General features: G+C 43.1%; 1 protein-coding gene across 1 annotated transcript in view; it reads right to left on the bottom strand.

Annotated features, from left to right (window-relative positions):
* MIPEP (mitochondrial intermediate peptidase) overlaps positions 1-19,216 on the bottom strand; it is a 160,335-nt gene that overhangs the window by 102,463 nt on the left and 38,656 nt on the right. Inside the window, exons 11-13 of the mRNA XM_077745425.1 lie at positions 3,939-4,092; positions 2,301-2,378; positions 368-572 (exon numbers count right to left, since the gene is read on the bottom strand). Coding sequence (XP_077601551.1) covers positions 368-572; positions 2,301-2,378; positions 3,939-4,092 — 437 coding nt within the window. The remainder of the gene's footprint in view (positions 1-367; positions 573-2,300; positions 2,379-3,938; positions 4,093-19,216) is intronic.

The following is a 19,216-nucleotide window of genomic DNA, read 5'->3' as shown; positions in this document are numbered from 1 at the left end:
CCCATTCATACTCTATCACTAAAAAAAAAAAAAAAAAAGTGTCCAAAAACTTAAATTTCATATAAAACATGATAAAATACAAGGGTTTTTAAAAATGCTTTTCTATTTCTGAGAAAGAGAGAGAGATAGAGACAGCGTGAGCAGGGGAGGGTCAGAGAGAGAGGGAGACACAGACTGAAACAGGCTCCAGGCTCCGAGCTCGCTGTCAGCACAGAGCCCGATGCGGGACTCAAACCCACGAACCGCGAGATCATGACATGAGCTGAAAGTCGGACGCTTAACCGACTGAGCCACCAGGTACCCCTGAAATAAAATACATGTTTTTAAAGGATCGTTGTTAAACAGAAATCCCCTCTTCGAGGCTCACCAGTGACATGTTGGTAACGAGTACGTCCCAGCATAGAATGCATGGCATGGCCCATTTCATGGAAGAGATTTTCCATCATTCCAGGAGTTAATAAAGTTGGTAAATTCCTTGAGGGATGGGGGAGATTCAGCATAAGAACTACAACTGGGAGCTGATAGTCTCCGTCTTCCTTTAACCTGCCTCCACGGATTGTAAAATGGCAATCCTTGATGAGACAGAAAACAGAATCAGAGAACAAAGTATTAGGTACTGAACATAAAATCACAACAAGATGTGCGAGTTCAATTTTAACTTAAGTCTGTTCTTCCCTTTACTTAGTTACAGACGCTTTTCCGAATGCTTTCTATTTTGCTGAAATTTTAAGTTTTCTAGTAATACCTTGAGCTTGTGTTCATTAAGTAATTCATTCATTCCAAAAATATGTATTGAGGTGATGCTATACCAGATGCTAGAGACACAGTCATCACAGAGTTCAGATCCACACCCCCAACTGTCCCTGAGCAGGTGGGAAGGGACAGATCCTGAGCTACTAGTTGGGGTGAGAGGGGACACTCATGTTTACTGAACTCTTTCTACACGTTGGGCAATGAACCAAGAGACCCTTCTCATACCTGTCGTCTTTATCCCTCAGAAGTGGTGAACTCTAAACTACCACAAAGCCAGGAATTTGGAGTAACTTTACCTAACAGGCTGTGATTCACACACACACTGTATCACTTATTCTTCGCAATAACCCTCTGAGGCAGGTACCTCACTTTTCAGATGAGGAAAAGGAAGGCGAGACGTGGAAATACTAAGCCACGCGCCCAAAGGCCCAGGGCAGGGACGTCACGTGCTGGACCTGAACCCAGGACGCCTGGTAGGGACCAGGGCTCCCCACCGCCAGCTCAGAGACGAGTGCAGAGCTTGCGGTCTGCTGACCGAGACTCTGGCCCCACCTCTGGCACCTACGTCGACTCTGCCTCCCTGAGTGTTACCTTTCCCTCGTCAAGTCCCAGAGCAGCACCCCCCCACCCAGATTCCAGGTGCTCACAGCTATTCAAATGCACTGAACAGTGTGAATCACTAGTCCAATACAGGGTACCGTGATTTCTGTTATAACTTAAAACCCGAACCCTTGACATTTCCCAGCGAACTACCCGAAACTGCTAAAGCTGACTGAGGAGCACACCTGGAACGCGGCAAAAGGAAACGACCCTCACGCTTTCTATACAAGGGGTGAACTGCTGGCTGGTAAGTTTCCATGTAGACAGATATTCTACAATTCTGAACGAAAAGCCCTGTCAAGTATGAAAAGCAGACAAGAGCTAAGGCTCTAGTCAGGACATCTGGGTTCAGGGACCCCTGGGGGGCCCAGTTGGTTAAACATCCGACACTGACTCAGGTCACGATCTCACACTTGTTGAGTTTGAGCCCCGCGACAGGCTCTGTGCTGACAGCTCAGAGCCTGGAACCTGCTTCGGACTCTGTGCTTCCCTCTCTCTCTGCCCCTTCCCACCCATGCTGTCTCTCTCAAAAATAAACATTAAAAAAAAAAAAAAAAAAAAAGAATATCTGGTTCAAATCCTAGCCCTTCTACTTGTGTGACTCTCTGGCCTGTTTCCTCATAACGTTAGAGGTTGAGATGAACATTCAAAGACGTGATGTGTGTAAAGGACTCGGTGCAACGGCTGTCACAGAGAAGGGCTCATAAAATGTGCACTGTCATTATTACTATCATTATTACCGTGACCCAGAGAAAAGTGGCAGACAGATATGTGTAATTATTTCCATTACCCTTATCATCTTTAAATTCTATCCGAATTTCAAATGTATATACTCAGTAACCACTGTTAACGTCTTCTACTAAACGCTAGGGAAGTACATTAACACAAATGAACAAAAGTTTCTGCCGGTCACTTCCAGAGAAACAAGTTTAGAAATAAAGCATCACCTGATGTGGCTTGTCGGCTCGCTGAAAAAAATCACAGTAAATGTACCCCAACAATCCTTCGGATTCATGAACCACAGCCTAGAAGAAAATGACACATAGGGGTGAATCAGACACTAACCGTGGAGAAATACCCTTCACGAGAATCTACAGGGAACCCCCATGGCCATAACTACGACTCTCTACCACACTGTGCATCCGCCATCACCTGGACATCGATCCCATCTTCCCCTCGCCTCTCAAAGGATTCTGGCCTAGGGACTCTGTCCAGGAGAGGAAACCGTCCTTGTCCGCACCCTTCACCCTGACCGCCAGCACCCTGCTTCACCGCCACCAACCCCACCACACCGGCCTGCCCGTACACCGGTGAGTGCTGGCTGGACAGCGGCGCAGCTACATCTTACAGCGCAGACTGACGCCCCCGAGTGTTAACCCCTAAGCCCAGATACAACAAAAGGGTGCCCCCAGCTTCAGCGGATGATCAGTATTATTAGTTCTGCCCGTCCCGCGAACTGGGCCTCTGAGGGACACACGGCTCACGGAGAACTCAACAGCTGGCCCCCAGCTCGCCCCCTCCGCGTTGTCGCAACTCAGGGCTTCTGCCATAGGGAACCTCAGCTTTACGCCTCACGGCCCAGCGCAAGCACGTGTTCAGGAATTCAGTAAGCATCTCGTAGGCACCGTGTGGTGCATGGAATTTCTCAAGGCACTTGGGCCTCAGCAGTGAACAAAAGCGGCAAATAGTGCAGCCAAGTGGGGCCCACGGCGTGTGGCCTGCTGCTGCCCACGCTCACTAACGGTGGAACTTCTCCTCACTTGCATTCTGTCCTGTGTCTTGTTACCACTGTAACTCTGTACCTCTGCACCTCACCAGACCCCCCGCTCTGCGGGGTCCGCATAAGACAGGTGGTTCGGGGGTGACCCAGTGCGCCCTACTCTGCCCTTCCACTTCCATCACCAGGCCTCGCTCCCAGACGGCAGCCAGGAGCCTGCGAGATGGCGTTCTGTTCTCCACACCCAGCGAAGGGAGAGAGCGTGGGACGCGTACAGGCAGGAAGTAAAACAGTCTAACAACACAGAGGCTTTCTGGTAAACAGATAAGTCAATAAATCCTCACAATCTTAAAATGAGGAAAAAATAAACACACTCGCATCTCAAATACAGTGGGCCTGACAGGAGGGGGCGGGGGCGGGGGGCCAGGCCTGACGCTGTTATCAAAGAAGTCAAATCAGAGCATGGGAGATAACTCAATATGCTAAGCAAATAGAAGCACCCACGGGGTGGGAAAGGGGTTGGAAAAAAGTACAAGTGACGGAGGCCACGGGTTCCGGAATTAACCCAAGATGACACTGAGCACCGCTGGAACCTGACAAGCAGGGGCAACTCCCCGTTCGATCAAGTCCTGATGCTTCGCCAGCACTGTCAGTCTCTGTCAGTCCAGGGCCACGGCTGGCGCTACAGAAAACTGGTTTTCTGCACGTGTCCTAAGTCAGAAGTGGTGATCTGGATTTTTTGGTGAAACAGAATTAGGGGGAGGCAGGACCCATCAGGGGAAGGCTGACTGCAGGAGGAAAGTGCCAGCAGCTCCATTTCCAAAGCCAGAGACACGGCTGCACAAGCCCCCACTAAGCGCGTGCTCACCAGCTTGCGGACGTCTTCGCACCACACCTCCCCTCTGGCAGGCTGCTCTGCGTACAGCGTGAGCCCTAACAGTTTGGTAAACAGAACGTTGAGGCCCTCCATGCAGGCTCCGAGGGAGAAAAACGGACAATATAAACTGGGCTCGATATTATACCTAAAAGAAAGAAAAGAGATACAACAGCATTTTTGCTTACTGCAATTCCTTACTATAAATGCAGCTAACTCTCCATTTAAAATCCAGGATCATGGCAGCTAAAAAAAGGAATCTGAACACAGCAAAGCATCTTTCTTTCTTTCTTAATTTGAGAGAGAGAAGGTGCAAGTCAGGGAGAAGGGCAGAGGGAGAGAGAGAGAGAGAAAAAAGAGAGAGGGGAGAGAGAACCCCAAACAGGCTCCACACTCAGCATGGAGCCCAGTGTGGGACCTGATGCCAGAACGCTGAGATCATGACCTGAGGCGAAATCAAGGGTTGGAGCCACCCAGGCGCCCTCAGAAAGGTATATTTCTAATTTTTGAGGGATTTTCAGAAGCAAGGCAGTCCAATTATTCTTAGTAGTAAGAGGAGAAGTGGTAGTTCTTAGCATTAAGAATAATTTTAGGGGTGCCTGGGTGGCTCAGTCGGTTAAGCATCTGACTTTGGCTCAGGTCACGATCTCAAGGTTTGTGGGTTTGAGCCCCATGTCCTGCTTCAGATTCTGTCTCCCTCTCTCTGCCCCTCCCCTGCTCACACTCTGCCTCTCTCTCAAAAATAAACAAACAGAAAAAAAGAGTAATTTTAGTAATGAGCAAGTAAGGCAGGCACACCATTCCGTAACCTTCATCCTTTTCAGGTTATTTACTTTCACTGACATAACTAAGCTATCTCAATTGCCCACACTACACACATTTCTTTCCGCACACCTGCAGACAAAATCTGACCGGTTTGAGCTAGAATGGTAAAGCTTACTTCATGAAATACAGTATATTCCAAAAACTTGTGACTTATATCAAGTAAACAGTAAACAAACACAAGACCTGAGGCATAACTAAATGAATTTAAATTTTACCTCTAATAAATATTTGTTAATGGAAAAAAACTCTGTAACATATATAACCAGATCTTAATTTATATGTTTTATTATTATACCCCTTAAACAAAGCCCAACATACTGGCGAGGTTAGTCATTCTTCACTCAAAAATGACTTTTCAAGGGGCGCCTGGGTGGCTTAGTTGGTTAAGCGTCCGACTTTCACTTGGGTCATGATCTCGCGGTTCGTGGGTTCGGGCCCCGCGTCGGGCTCTGTGCTGACTGCCAGCTCAGAGCCTGGAGCCTATTTCAGAGTCTGTATCTCCCTCTCTCTGACCCTCCCCTGCTCACGCTGTCTCTCTCTCTCTCTCCTAGAAATAAATAAAAATATTTTTTAAAAAATGACTTTTCATGTCCTCTTCCAACATAAAGCAAGGTGCACCCAGAAGATGTGATGTGAATGTCCCCTCTGAGTCATTACGTCGGGCCAAAGTGTATGACCAGCGCCGGAAAGCATGGCCCTGAGGTGTCTGCTCTGTTTCCCTCTCTGGAATTAACAGAGTATACAAACTTATGGTGACAGAAGGTAGCTGGTTGTGATGAGCTTAGCCTAACCTGTCACCTCACTGTGCTGTGTCCCAAAAGGGCCGGAACTTTGCGTGTCAACTGTACTTCAATAAAGAAAAATTAAGGGAAACAAAAACATATGTATATATACCAACTTACATGTAAAACACACACAAACGTAGGCCTATTACTAAATGGGGGATTGGCTTTAGTGAGCATGGGAAAACTATACCACAGAAGAGATCTGGGCTATAGAAATCCACAAACATACAACTTAATTCCTGATTGATTTTTCATAAAAATAGAACCGCACTGGCAAAAGGTACGCCAGCGGTCTGGTGCCCTCACCACTGACGCCCGCCCGCTGCAGGCTGTCGCAGAAGCTGCTGGACGGTGCGGGGCACCAACGGGAGGAGGGGGGAGAGCGTCTGCAAGGAGCTCACCATGAGGGAGAGGTGGCCGATGGCCTGGAGCTCCGGGGGCAGGTGCTGGAGGTGCCGCGAGGGGCCAGGCCAACGACCCAGATGGAGGGACAGCAAGAGGGGGCAGGGCTTCACCTGTGCAGGGGAGCGGAGAAACGGGAGCCGGCTGGCTGGGGGAGGGGAGGAGGACGAGGCAGGAGGGCAGGGGCGAGGGAGAAACAAAGTCCAGTGAGAAGCAGCAGTGGGACGTCACAGCACAGCCTGGTAACTGCGAAGCCAGGGGGAGGCACGGGCGAGTTCACGACGCTGGGGGCAGACGGGAAGGGGCTGCGCCCCTGTGTCCAGGTGCACTGCGTGCAGGGAGCCGAGGGCCTCACACATACAGCGGGGCGGCTGGGGGCTCCCCCTGCGTGCACGCGGTCTCTCACTTTCTGGTTATGAACCCCGACCATTAGACGCTCTGAGTGCTCAACCGTAACGTACGCATAGAACATAACGCGCGCACGTGCTGCTTGTCTACACTTCACAGCGAAAAGGACATACTGCTTACAAGCGGAAATACAGAGGAATCTTAACGGAATTTCTAGTGCAGTCTGTCCACACTCAGTGAACTGTCTACACTGGGAGACACGGGAGACTGCTGTGCAGACAATGGAGACGCAATGTGGTGCTTTCTGGAAACCGCGAGACAGATCACAGGGGAGGCGGGAGGGCAGGGATGAACCAGGGTCTGAGTATAAGCAAAGGCGGCGGGGCAAGGATGAAGAGGCAGCTATGAGTTTGTCTTCCTTGGAGAGGAAGACATTTCGGGGCTGTGTGAGTGAGAAAGAACGGTCTAGAACAACACACAGGTTGCTGGCGTAAGCAAATGGACGGACAGGCCTGGCTGAGTCATTGAATCAGGGCAAAAAGCACAAAAAGAAGAAAGAAGGGTGTGTGGGTGTGTTTGTGGGAGAAGAAAGGAGGTGGGGCGCACTCAGGGGAGAAGGATGGAGGATTCACAGAAGGTAAACTCAGGCCTGGAGACGCGGACTACGAGGCACCCACGAGCCGTCTGACACTCAGCCATGAAAACTGAGGCTGGTCCAGGTGTCAGTCACAGCTGCAGACGGAGAGGGTCACGAGGAAGGGTGACAGAGCGTGAGAAGGGGCCCAACAGCAGACTTTCCAGGTGAAGAGAGGAGAAAACTCAGAGGTGCCAGGGCACCGAGACGAGGGACACCGTGGAAACACGGGAAACCATGCAGTAGAAGCAGGAAATAAGAGAGGCTGCCGGCATCTGGTCTGGGACGTAAGGAGCCTGGAAGGCACTGCTCCATCCTAAAGACAAAAAGAGTGCTCAGCAAACTAAAATTCAACAACCCTTCTTACATCCAGCAGAGAACTGAGGTCACAGAGCGAACCGCCACCCCCCAAATTATAAAGACGCTGGTCTGAAACACAGAAACACAGCCCAGGGAACTCTGCAGTACAGATGAGCACCAAGGAAGGAAAACTTAAACCCACAACGGACAAATTGCTGAATTCTCAGTGTAGACAGATCGGAGAACTAAAAGCTCCAGGGAGGTCCAGTATAAGGGAGGATCCCCATACTTGACGAGCTTCTACCTCTGGGAGCTCTACCAGATTCTCACAATAAAGATGGAGACAAATTCTCCCAATGCTTCCAGCAGGGGAAGTAAAAACTAGCCATTCTGAAATACATCAAAGCATTCTGTTATTCTTAATCAGGCTGCCCTCAAAAGAAACTATCTTACCAGAGCCTAACTTACCTGGAAGAAACCCAATCCCCCATTTTATGAAAGCAGCAAAGGGGAACTGAAAAGCACTTGTGACCATCAGAGCCAAGGGGCACAGGCTCCATAAAAGACTGAGACCTAATCACCACACTACAGAATGCACCCCCTCCCCCACACCCTCACCACCAGGGCAATCGGGGGTCCTGTGAATACACCTGAAAACTGCACATCACACACCTTATTAAGTAGAAGTCTCCAGGGAAACCCAAACATAACATGGGAGACAAAAAAGAAAGAAAAGAAGAAGTTTAGCCTCTAATACCGCAGCTGCTATAAAAGTAAACACAGCTTAGCTAACTCCGAGCTAGTGAGTAAACCATATCCAACGTTCATCAAAGACTTTCAAGTTCCGATGAAAGACCAAGCCTACCGTCTGAAGAAACAGAACAAACATCAGAACCAGATTCAGGTATACTAGAGATGTTAGCATAACCAGATTGAGAATTCAACTATGATTAGCAAGCCAAGGCATCCAAAGAAATACACAAGATTAATGTAATGTAAACAGCAAGAGGGAAACTGTAAAAAAGAATCAAAAGGAAATGCTAGAGATGAATAACAACGTAACACAAAAGAAGACAGACTTTGCTGTACTCATCAGGAGACTGGGCACGGGAGGAATCCATCAGGGACGTTGGAGAAATGTCAATAAAAACTTCCAAGAGAATGATACAAAGAGAAAAAAAGATGAACAAGACAAGAAGACCCAAATAATTGTGGGATAACTACAAAAGATGTAATGCACATGTAATGGGAATTACAGAAGGAGAACAGAGAGAAAAAGGAACAGAAGAAATATTTGAAGTAATAATGGCTGAGAACTTTACAAATTAAAAACAAACACTGCACTATAGAATCAGGACAGCCAGAACACCAAGCAGGGGGAAAAACACACTTGGGAATATCGTATTTCAACTACAGAAAATCAAAGGCAAGGAAAAAATCTCCAAAGAAGCTGGAGGGGGAAAAAAAATCAACTTACCCATAGAGAAATAAGAGTAAGAATTACATCAGACTTCTCTTCAGAAACCATGCAATCAAGAAGAGTACGGAGGGAAATATTTGAAGTGTTGAAATTAAAAACCACAACCCTAGAATTCTGTATCCAACAAAATTACTGTTCAAAACTGGAGAAATACTTTCTTAAACAAAAATTGGAGAATTTCTCACTAGTAGACCTGACATACAAGAAAGGTTAAAAAGAGTTCTCTAAGAAGTAGGAAAATGATAGAAGTCAGAAACTTGGATCTATAGACAGAAAGGAAGACTTTTAGAGAAGAAATAAATGAAGATATAAAAACACATTTTTTTTATTTCTTACCTTTAAATGATCCAACATGTAACAGTTTCTTCAGAATAATAATAGCAACAATGTACTAGGAGATTATAGCTTAGAGATAAGTGAAATGCACACCAGCAATATTATGAAGGACTGAAAAGAAGCACTGGGTACTTGTGCTAACCATGAAGCAGTTTAATATTATTGGAAGTGGACCTACACTATCAACATTAGAGCAAATACTTAAAAAATGGAAAAAGGGAGAAGAAAAACTAGAATCATATAAAATACTCAAACCATAAGGTAGAGAGAAAACAGTGACAGACAGACAGAAAGGCAAAGAATAGAAAACAAAAACAAACATGGTGATATGGTAACATTAATCCAATTATATAACTAATCACTTTAAACATCAATGGTCTAGAAAGAACAATTAAAATACCAGAGAATGTAAACAAAGATTAGAAAAACAAGACCCCCCCCAATTATATGTTGTCTATAAGAAACTAACTTTAATTATAAAAATATGGATAGATTAAAAGTAAAGGGATGGAGAAGGATATACCATATGAACCCTTAAGCAACAGAAAGTTGGAGTAGCTACATTCATTTCAATCTGAGCAGACTTCAGAGAAAAAGTAATCAGGGATGAAGATGGGCATTATTACGTAGTGATAAAGGGGTCAATCCTCTAAGACGACATAACAATCCTTAATGTCTATACAGCCATTAATGTATTTTAACAGAGCATCAAAATATGTGAGTCAAAAACGGATAGAACTACAAGAAGAAATAGATGAACCCAGCATTATAATTGGAGACTTCAACACGCACCTATCAGAAGTGGACAGATGCAGCAAGCAGAAATCAGTAAGGACACAGTTGAACTCAACAGCACCAACAGTTAACTGGATCTATTACACATTTAGAGAAAGTTCATCCAACAACAGTGGCAAACACATTCTTCTGAAGATCATAAGGAACATTCACCAAGAGAGACCACATCTGGGAAATAAAACATATTTTAACAATTTAAAAGAATAGACATCTTACAATGAATGCTCTCAGACCACAATGGGTTAATCTAGAAATCAGTAAAAAAAGAAAAAAAAAAGCTGGAAAATTCCAAAAATAGCTAAAGATTAAACAACATGCTCCCAAATAACACATGGGTAAAAGAAGTCTCAAGGAAATTTTTTAAATATTTTGAAAAAAAAAAAAAAAAAAAGAAATACAATTTATAAAAATTTGTGGGGTGCAGTGAAAGCAATGCTTAGAGGAATATTCACAGCAACTAATACATCTATTAGAAAAGCAGAAAGCTCTAAGGTCAATAATCTAAGCTTTTACGTTAGGAAACTAGAAAAAGAAGAGCAAATTAAATTCAAAGTAATAAGAAGAAAAACATGTTTTAAATTAGAGCTGTAGCCAATAAAATTGAATATAGAAAAGTAATAGAGAAAATCAATGAAACCAAAAGCTGGTTCCTTGAAAATATCAAGATAATTTATAAGGCCCTCGCCAGGTTAACTAAGAGGAGAAAGAGAAGGGGACAAATTACTAATATTAGAAACAAAAGAGAGGATATCACTACTGATAAAATGGGCATCGAAGAAAGATAAAGGAATATTATGACAATTCTATGCTCAAAAATTTGATAACCTAGATGATGAAATGGATCAGTTCCCAGAAGGACACAATCTACCAAAAGTCATGCAAGAAGAAATATATGATCTAAATAGGCCTGTATCTACTGAAGAAGTTGAATCAATAATTACTAACCTTCCAAAACAGAAAACATCAGGCCCAGACAGATTCATTGATAAATTCTACCAACTTAAAGAAAAAATTGTAGCAGTTCTTTACAATCTTTCCCAGAAAACAGAAGCAGAGAAGATACTTCCTAATCCATTCTATGAAGCCAGCATTACCTTAACAAAACCCAAATACACAGTAAAAGAGGAAAACTACAGACCAGTATCTCTCATGAACATAGATACAAAAATATCAGCAAGTCAAATAAAATATCCACAAGAAAATATCAGCAAGCCAAATAATATATAAAAACAACTCTACGTCATGACCAAGTGGGAGTTATTCCAGATATGCAAAGCTGGCTCAGCATTTGAAAATCAACTCATGTAATTCATCACACTGACAGACTAAAAAAGAAAAATCATATGATCTTATCAGTAGATTCAGAAAAAACATCTGAAATAAATCCAATGCCCATTCAGATAAAAATTCTCAGCAAATAAGGAATAGAGGGAACTTCCCCACCTGTTAAGAACATCTACAGAAAAATTACATTAACAGCATACTTAGTGGTGAGAAATCTAGATGCTTTCCTGATAAGATCAGGGACAAGGTTAGGATGTCTCTTCTCACCACTCCTATACAACATCATATGGGAAGATCTAGCTAATGCAGAAAGAAAAGGCAATAAAAGTTATAGAAATAAAGAATAAAGAAGTAAAACTGCTCTTGTTCACAAATGACATCTTTGTCTATGTTAAAAAATCCCAAAGAACTAACAAACTCTTAGAACTAATAAGAAATTATAACACAGCTGCAAGATATAAGGCTAATATCTAAAAACCAATTGCTTTTGTATGTAGCAACAACAAACACTGAAATTTGAAATTATAAACATAATATCATTTACAGTAATACCAGAAAAAAGAACTGCCCTGAAATACTTAGGTATAAATCTTTAAAAAACACATTTTACAAAGTACAACATCTATTCCTGATATAAAAACTGTCAATAAAGTAGGTTTAGGAAAAGCATATCTTAACATAATAAAGGTTTTCATAATATGAAAAACCCACAGCTAACATCATACTCAATGGTGAAAAACTGAGAGCATCTCCTCTAAGATTAGGAACAAGACAAAGATGTCCATTCTCACTACTTTAATTCAACACAGTACTGGCAGTCCTAGCCATAGCAATCAAACAAGAAAGAGAAATGAAAAGTATCTGAATTCGTAAGAAGTAAACCTTTCACTGTTTGCAGATGACATTCTGGGTCATCTCCCTTTCTTTTTGGGCCTCTCCCCGTCTTGTGCTCTCTGTCTCTCAAAAATGAATAAACAATTTTAAAAAATTTGATAAAAAATAAAAAACTAATAATCCTCTTAAACTTTTCCCAAAAATTAAAAAAGGAGTACTACCTAACTCATTGTATGAGGAAAGCATTGCTCTGATACCAAAGCCAAAGACATTATAAGAAAAAAAAAATCATAGGCCAATATCCTCAATGATCATCAATGCAAAAATCCTCATTAAAATATTAGCAAACGAAATCCAATAGTACACTCAAAGCATCATACACCACAACCCAGTGGGATTGATCCTGGAATGCAAGGATAGTTCAACATATGAAAATCAATGAAATATGCCACCATCAAGAAATTGAATGGAAGAAACCCACATGATCATCCAAATTGATGCAGAAAAAGCATCTGACAAAATTCAACACCCTTTCATGATAAAAGCACCGGACATATTAAGAATATAAGGAAACTACCTCCACATAAAAAAAGACAAATGTAAAAAACCCACAGCAAACATCATACTCAATGGCAAAAACCTAAAGCTTTCCCTCTAAAGTCAGGAACAAGACAAAGTTGCCTACTTTCATCACTTCTATTCAGTGCAGCACTGGAAATTCTCGACAGTAATTAGGCAAGAAAAAACACAGAAGCCATCTAAATTGGAAAGGAAGAAGTAAAATTATCTTTTTTGCAGATAATACAATCCTATATGTAGTAACTAATTAGTATTATTATTTATAAGGACTAATAAATTCAGCAAAGTAGCAAGATAACAAAGTCAACACACAAAGAATCAGCTGCATTTCTACACACAATGAACAATGTGAGAAGGAAATGACAAAACAACTCCATTTATAACATCATTAAGAAGAATAAAATACTTAGGAATTAATCAAGGAGGTGAAAGACTTGTAGAATGAAACTACAAAACACTGCTGAAATAATTAAGGAAGACATAAATAAGTGGAAATATATCCCATGTTCATGGATTATAAGACTTAATATCGTGAGAATGTCAATATTACCCAAAGCAATCTACAGATTCAGTGCGATCCCTATCAAAATCCGAAGGACTTTTTTGTGGGAATGAAAAACTCTCATCCTAAAATTTATATGAAATCTTAAGAGATCCGAAACAGCCAAAACAATCTGGAAAAAGAACAAAACTAGAGAACTCACACTTCTTGGTTTTAAAACCTACTACAAAAACAACACAATCGACACCGTGCAGTACTGGCATAAAGGCAAACATACAGCCCTGCGTATAGAGTCAAACGAGTTTCAACAAGGGTGTCAAGACCACTCAGTGAACAGTCTTTTCAACAAACAGTGCTGGGAACACAGAATATCCGAATACTAAAGAATCAAGTTGGACTCTTACCTAACACCATATACAAAAATCAACTCTGACTGGATCAAGGACCTAAATGTAAGACCTAAAACAAATAAAACTGTCAGGAGAAAACAGAAGATGAGAGCTTCGTGATGCTGAATTTGGCAATGGTTTCTTGAATAAGACACTAAAGGCAAAGGCAACAAAACAGACAAATTATGCCTCACCAAAACTTTGTACATCTCTACATCAAGAGACACTATCCGCAGAGTGAAAAGGCAACCCACACACTGTGAGAAAACATCTGCACATCATATACCTAATAAAGGATTAATATCCAGAATATAGAGAACTAAAACTCAAATAACCCAATTCAAAACTGGGCAAAGGACTTGAACTGACGTCTCTGCAGAGACATACAAATGGCTAATAAGCACGTGAAAAGACACCTAGCATCAACATCTGCCTCAACATTTGCCAAAAATGCAAATCAAAACTGCAATGAGAAACCACCTCACGCTCATTAGAACAGCCCAAATTAAAAAACAAAACCAAAAAACCAGAAAACAATGATGCTGGGGAGGATTGTTGAAACTCCAACACTTGCACACTATTGGCGAGAATGTGAAATGGCAGAGCCGCTGCAGGAAACAGTGTAGCGGTTTCTCAAAAAACTAAAAATAAAATTACCGTATGATCCAACAACTTCACTTGTTGATATACAACCAAAAAGAATTGAAAGTAGGGTTTCTTAGAGAGATTGGTACATGCACGTTCACAGTATTATTCACAAGAACTAAAATATGGGAGCAACCCAAGCACGCACACACACACGCGCGTGCATGCACTCACGCACGGAGGAATATTACTTAGCTCTAAAAAAGAAAAAGATTCTGCAATGTGCTCGAACGTGGGATGGGCCTGGAGGACTGAAAGAGGCCAGAGTCACAGAAAGACAAACACTTGTGTTAGGCACTCAGAGGAACCAAAACCACAGGGACAGAAAGGAGAATGGCCGTTGCCAGGGGCTGGGCGAAGAGGAGAACGCGGAGCTGGTGTTTCACAGGCACAGGGCGTCAGCGTTACGAGAGGAAGAGAGTCCGGGGGTGGACGGTGTGAGGGCTGGACAACGTGAATGCACTTACTACCTCTGAACTGTACATTTAAATACGGCTACGACAGTGCATTTTATATTACGTGCATTTTAACTCGATAAAAAAAGGGAAGAGGGAAAAAACAAAAGAGAATAAAAGAGGCTATATCTTAAAATTAAACCTTTTTGGGTTCTCATAAACATGTAAATTATCCGATTATGTTCACAGAAAAGAAACACAGCAGAACTAACAAGAACTTAGCTATCCAGAACCTAAAACTACTTATTGACTTACCCATAAGTGGCATTCAGGTAAAATTCAAGAAGCCAATTTAGCTTGGAGAAAAAAAAAAATCAGTATAGATTATGTTTATATAATACTCTACAGGCGACTCGAACTCTGCAAAAATAATCATGCATGCTAAAAAGTGAACTGTTTTAATCTGAAATGAATAAGGAAAAAAGTGTATTATAAAGTAATACAAGCTCCCTGTTTAAAAAGAAAAATCTCAAATAATATCCCCTGGCTCACTATGCCCACTGTCCAGGGGGCACAGTGACCATTTCTTGGTCACTGTATTCTGATTTTGTGTAATAATGTTTGCATATATAAATGAGAGCACACATCTATACAGATACACATACAAATATAAAGCACTATATATATACTATACTATATATACACATGCGTACATATGTACAATATATAATACATATGTACAAGCAGAATCATACCATTCATACTATACTGCAATTAACTTTTTTAACAAAAACAGAATTGGAAATGCTATCGCTTCCGGTATGCAAGGTTCTGTGTCATTCCCTCTGGGGGACCATCTAGGACGAGCGTCTGCCATAACTCCTCTAGCCCGACACTCGCTCTAATGTGTGTGGATGAGGGAAGTGAGGCCAGGAAGAGCTGCACTTTTAAGTTTTTAAAATTTTTTATGTTTATTTTTGAGAGAGACAGTGAGAGACACTGAGAGAGAACGAGTGGGAGAGGGGCAGAGAGAGAGGGAGACACAGAATCCGAAACAGGCTCCAGGCTCCCAGCTGTCAGCACAGAGCCCGATGCGGGGCTCAAACTCACAAACCGTGTGATCACAACCTGAGCCGAAGTCAGATGCTTAACCAACTGAGCCACCTAGGCGCCCCTAAAATTTTTAAATTGGTATTCCAAATCTTCCTCCAAAACAAAATCTGTACTAATTTACATTTCTATCAACTGTGTACAGAAATGGCCAGTGTCCTCCCTCTTGTGAATGCAATTATTATGTTCTTTTTAATTCTTTCCTTCTTTCTTTGGCTCTGTGGGCAGCAACTTCTTTTTCTTTCTGGTAACTTGGTGTTAGCAGACTGTCTTTCCTCCTCTGGTGGTTCTCTCTCTCACTTTTTAAAACACTTAAGCAAACACTTAAGCATTTATTTGTTCGTCTATCAACTATTTTTTTTATTTTTTTTAATGTTTTATTTATTTCTAGGAGAGAGAGAGAGACAGCGTGAGCAGGGGAGGGTCAGAGAGAGAGGGAGTCACAGACTGAAACAGGCTCCAGGCTCCAAGCCAGCAGTCAGCACAGAGCCCGACATGGGGCTCGGACCCACGAACCGCGAGATCATGACCTAAGCGAAAGTCGGACGCTAAACCGACTAAGCCACCCAGGCGCCCCTCGTCTATCAACTTTAAATGATACCTATTATTACCTATGATTCTCGCTATCACATCATCCCATTTCCTACTTCACCCTCCCAATCTGTTCTCTTATTGTATATAGATGTACGTGTAGCTATACTGATGGTCTTTTTGTTACTTTTACCAGATGCCAGGAAAGGGAGCAGAGCTAAAGGCCTTTATTTTGCACCACGTACCGGGTGTCCCTAAGGAGGCATGCGGTGCGGGAGCAGCTGCTGTTAGCAGCTGGCAGGAAGAGAGAAGTCGGCAATGCTGCGCCGGAGGAAACCTCTTCCGGCGGTGCCAAACAGGAAGGAGTCTAGACTGCAAAGTTTCGTTATTATGAAAGATCAGAGGAGATCCAACATGGCGAACAAGCCCATTTCCCTTTGATGTAATCTACAAAATCAAAACTTATCCCTAAGTCACGATGATGATGATGACGATGATGGCGGCAGCAACTAGCAGTCACTATGTCACCGGACTAAGCCCTTTGGAGTATATGTACCTCATTTAAGAGCAAAAGCAATCCCGCAGGTACTACCGTTACCCCCAGTGGCAAGATTTACAGGAAGGGAAGTAACCTCCCCGAAGTTACATGTAGTAAGAAGGGCTGAGGGCTTCTCTGTAACGGGATGACAAAAGTATGGGAGTGGAGAGAAAATGATTCTGGTTAGCACCCTGGTACTGAAGTCCTTTCCCCAAGGCCTCGTTACAAGTTCAAGAAGTAAAGGGAGAGTGCAAGTTCATTCTTACCCATTCTCCCAAACCGCCACGAGAGGAGAGGAGCCCCCGACCACACCCAGGGCCTCAGAACCCTGAGCGCACGCCTAAAGCTGCCAACGTAGAGAAGAGAAACAGGGAGTTGGGGGCATGTACTGAAGAAAGAATTTTACAAAACAGTAAATGCTGACCAATGTCACAAACCGCGAAGGTTACGGGATGTTGAGGGCTAGAGCGAGTTACAGAACGGTATCACTGGCCGGCGGCTGGGAGCTCGGGGAGACCAGTCTGACCGCTTATCAGGGCTAAGACTCAGGCTCAGGCCATTAGAAGAGGAAGCATTCAGTGTGGACCACTGTTGGGGGAGGTCTGGCAGGAAAAAACAAGGACTAGGGGTGCCTGGGGGGGCTCAGTTGGTTAAGCGTCCGACTTTGGCTCATGTCCGACTTTGGCTCATGTCATGATCTCACAGTTCAGGAGTTTCGGGCACCACATCGGGCTCTGTGCTGACAGCTGGGAGCCTGGAGCCTGCTTTGGATTCAGTGTCTCTCTCTCTCTGACCCTCCCCTGCTCACGCTCTGTCTCTCTCTCTCTCTCTCTCTCAAAAATAAATAAAAACATTAAAAAAAATTTTTTTAAAGAAAAAAAAACAAGGGCTACAGTCTTTCCAAGGGCCATGGGAGGGTGAGGCAAATATTTGTATTTTTTTTAATGTTTATTTTTGAGAGAGAGACAGAGAGAGGCAGAGCATGAGCAAGGGAGAGGCAGAGAGAGGGAGACACAGAATCTGAAGCAGGCTCCAGGCTCTTAGCTGTCAGCACAGAGCCCGACGATGGGCTCAAACTCATGAACTGTGAGATGACAGGTGTTTACCTGTTAACAGTACCTCAATGGGTACTGTTTAAAGTTGTTGTGACTTCTTGAAGCATATGAATGTACAGCCTGTTCAAAAATCACATTTAAATTTATTTATTTATTTTTAAATGTTTTATTTATTTCTAGGAGAGAGAGAGACAGAGAGAGGCAGAGCATGAGCAAGGGAGAGGCAGAGAGAGGGAGACACAGAATCTGAAGCAGGCTCCAGGCTCTGAGCTGTCAGCACAGAGCCCGACGCAGGGCTCGAACCCACGAACCGCAAGATCCTGACCTAAGCGAAAGTCGGACGCTTAACCGACTAAGCCACCCAGGCGCCCCCAAAATCACATTTAAATTTAAAATAAAATAACTGTATACATACTTTTCGTAATTTAAAGACTGAAATTTGTGGGTGCCTGGGTGGCTCAGTCGGTTAAGCGTCCAACTTCAGCTCAGGTCATGATCTCACGGTTCGTGGGTTCGAGCCCTGCGTCGGGCTCTGTGCTGACAGCTCAGAGCCTGGAGCCTGCTTTGGATTCTGTCTCCCTTGCTCTCTGCCCCTCCCCCATTCCCCAGTCACCCTCTGTTTTTGTCTCAAAAATAAATGTTTTAAAAAAATTTTTAAGGAATGACTTTTCCTGTTCCATGAAGATTCCAACACTAAAACTTGAAAAAAAAATGAAGCTTTTTCTGTGCTCTTTAAAATTTCTGTCAGTCACTCATGCCACTATTTCCTAGGATCTTAAAACACATTAACTTCTTACCCTACTTTTAATAAGTTCTTTCCTTTCTTTAGGCGAACACTTAAGAAACTTGAAATAAATCTGAATGGAAAAGCAAAAGAAAGGTCCTGGGGTTAACTTGAAGAGTAACTCAAACCAAGGAAAGCCTTCTATTTTTTGTGTCGTGTCAAACCACACATTTAGGTCTTTACTTGAAAGAAGAGGAATTTAACAAGGGTTTGGCAGTCTTCACGTCATTCCATCCTTCCAACCTCCAACTCAAACTGTTCTGTTTTTGCTCTCTTCTCATCCACTGCCTGTGCCTCTCAGCCTACTCTCGTCCATCAAGATGACCGAAACCTCAAACCAAAACTCAATCGTTTGCCTTTTAAGTTACTTAAAATAGATGTTTAAACCGCCCCCCATCCTTACAATCCCGTCTGAAGTATCTCGGCACCCTTTCTCGGTTCTTTGGAGAGAGGTAAGAATTGAACACATGACATGATATGGAAACTTGAAGTAAATTCAGTAAAGCCCCGGGTGGATACCAGGTAGGTGATGCTGCCTTCCTGGAAGAGCTGGCCATTTCTTAGCTCCAAGAACCGACAAGCCTGGTGGAAACTTCTGTCAACCAATGAGCATTATGAGGACCTCCCAGAGGGTCACCTGCTTTCAACAAATCTGATAGACGAAAAAGGCCATTCACAAATGTGATACACTATTCTCTTTACAACCGGATTGCTTTCAATA

The sequence above is a fragment of the Crocuta crocuta genome, unplaced genomic scaffold, assembly GCF_008692635.1.
Source record: "Crocuta crocuta isolate KB4526 unplaced genomic scaffold, BGI_CrCroc_1.0 scaffold258, whole genome shotgun sequence".
Taxonomy (NCBI): domain Eukaryota; kingdom Metazoa; phylum Chordata; class Mammalia; order Carnivora; family Hyaenidae; genus Crocuta; species Crocuta crocuta.
The sequence above is the reverse complement of the archived record's forward strand: the minus strand, read 5'-3'. Positions and strand labels throughout refer to the sequence as shown.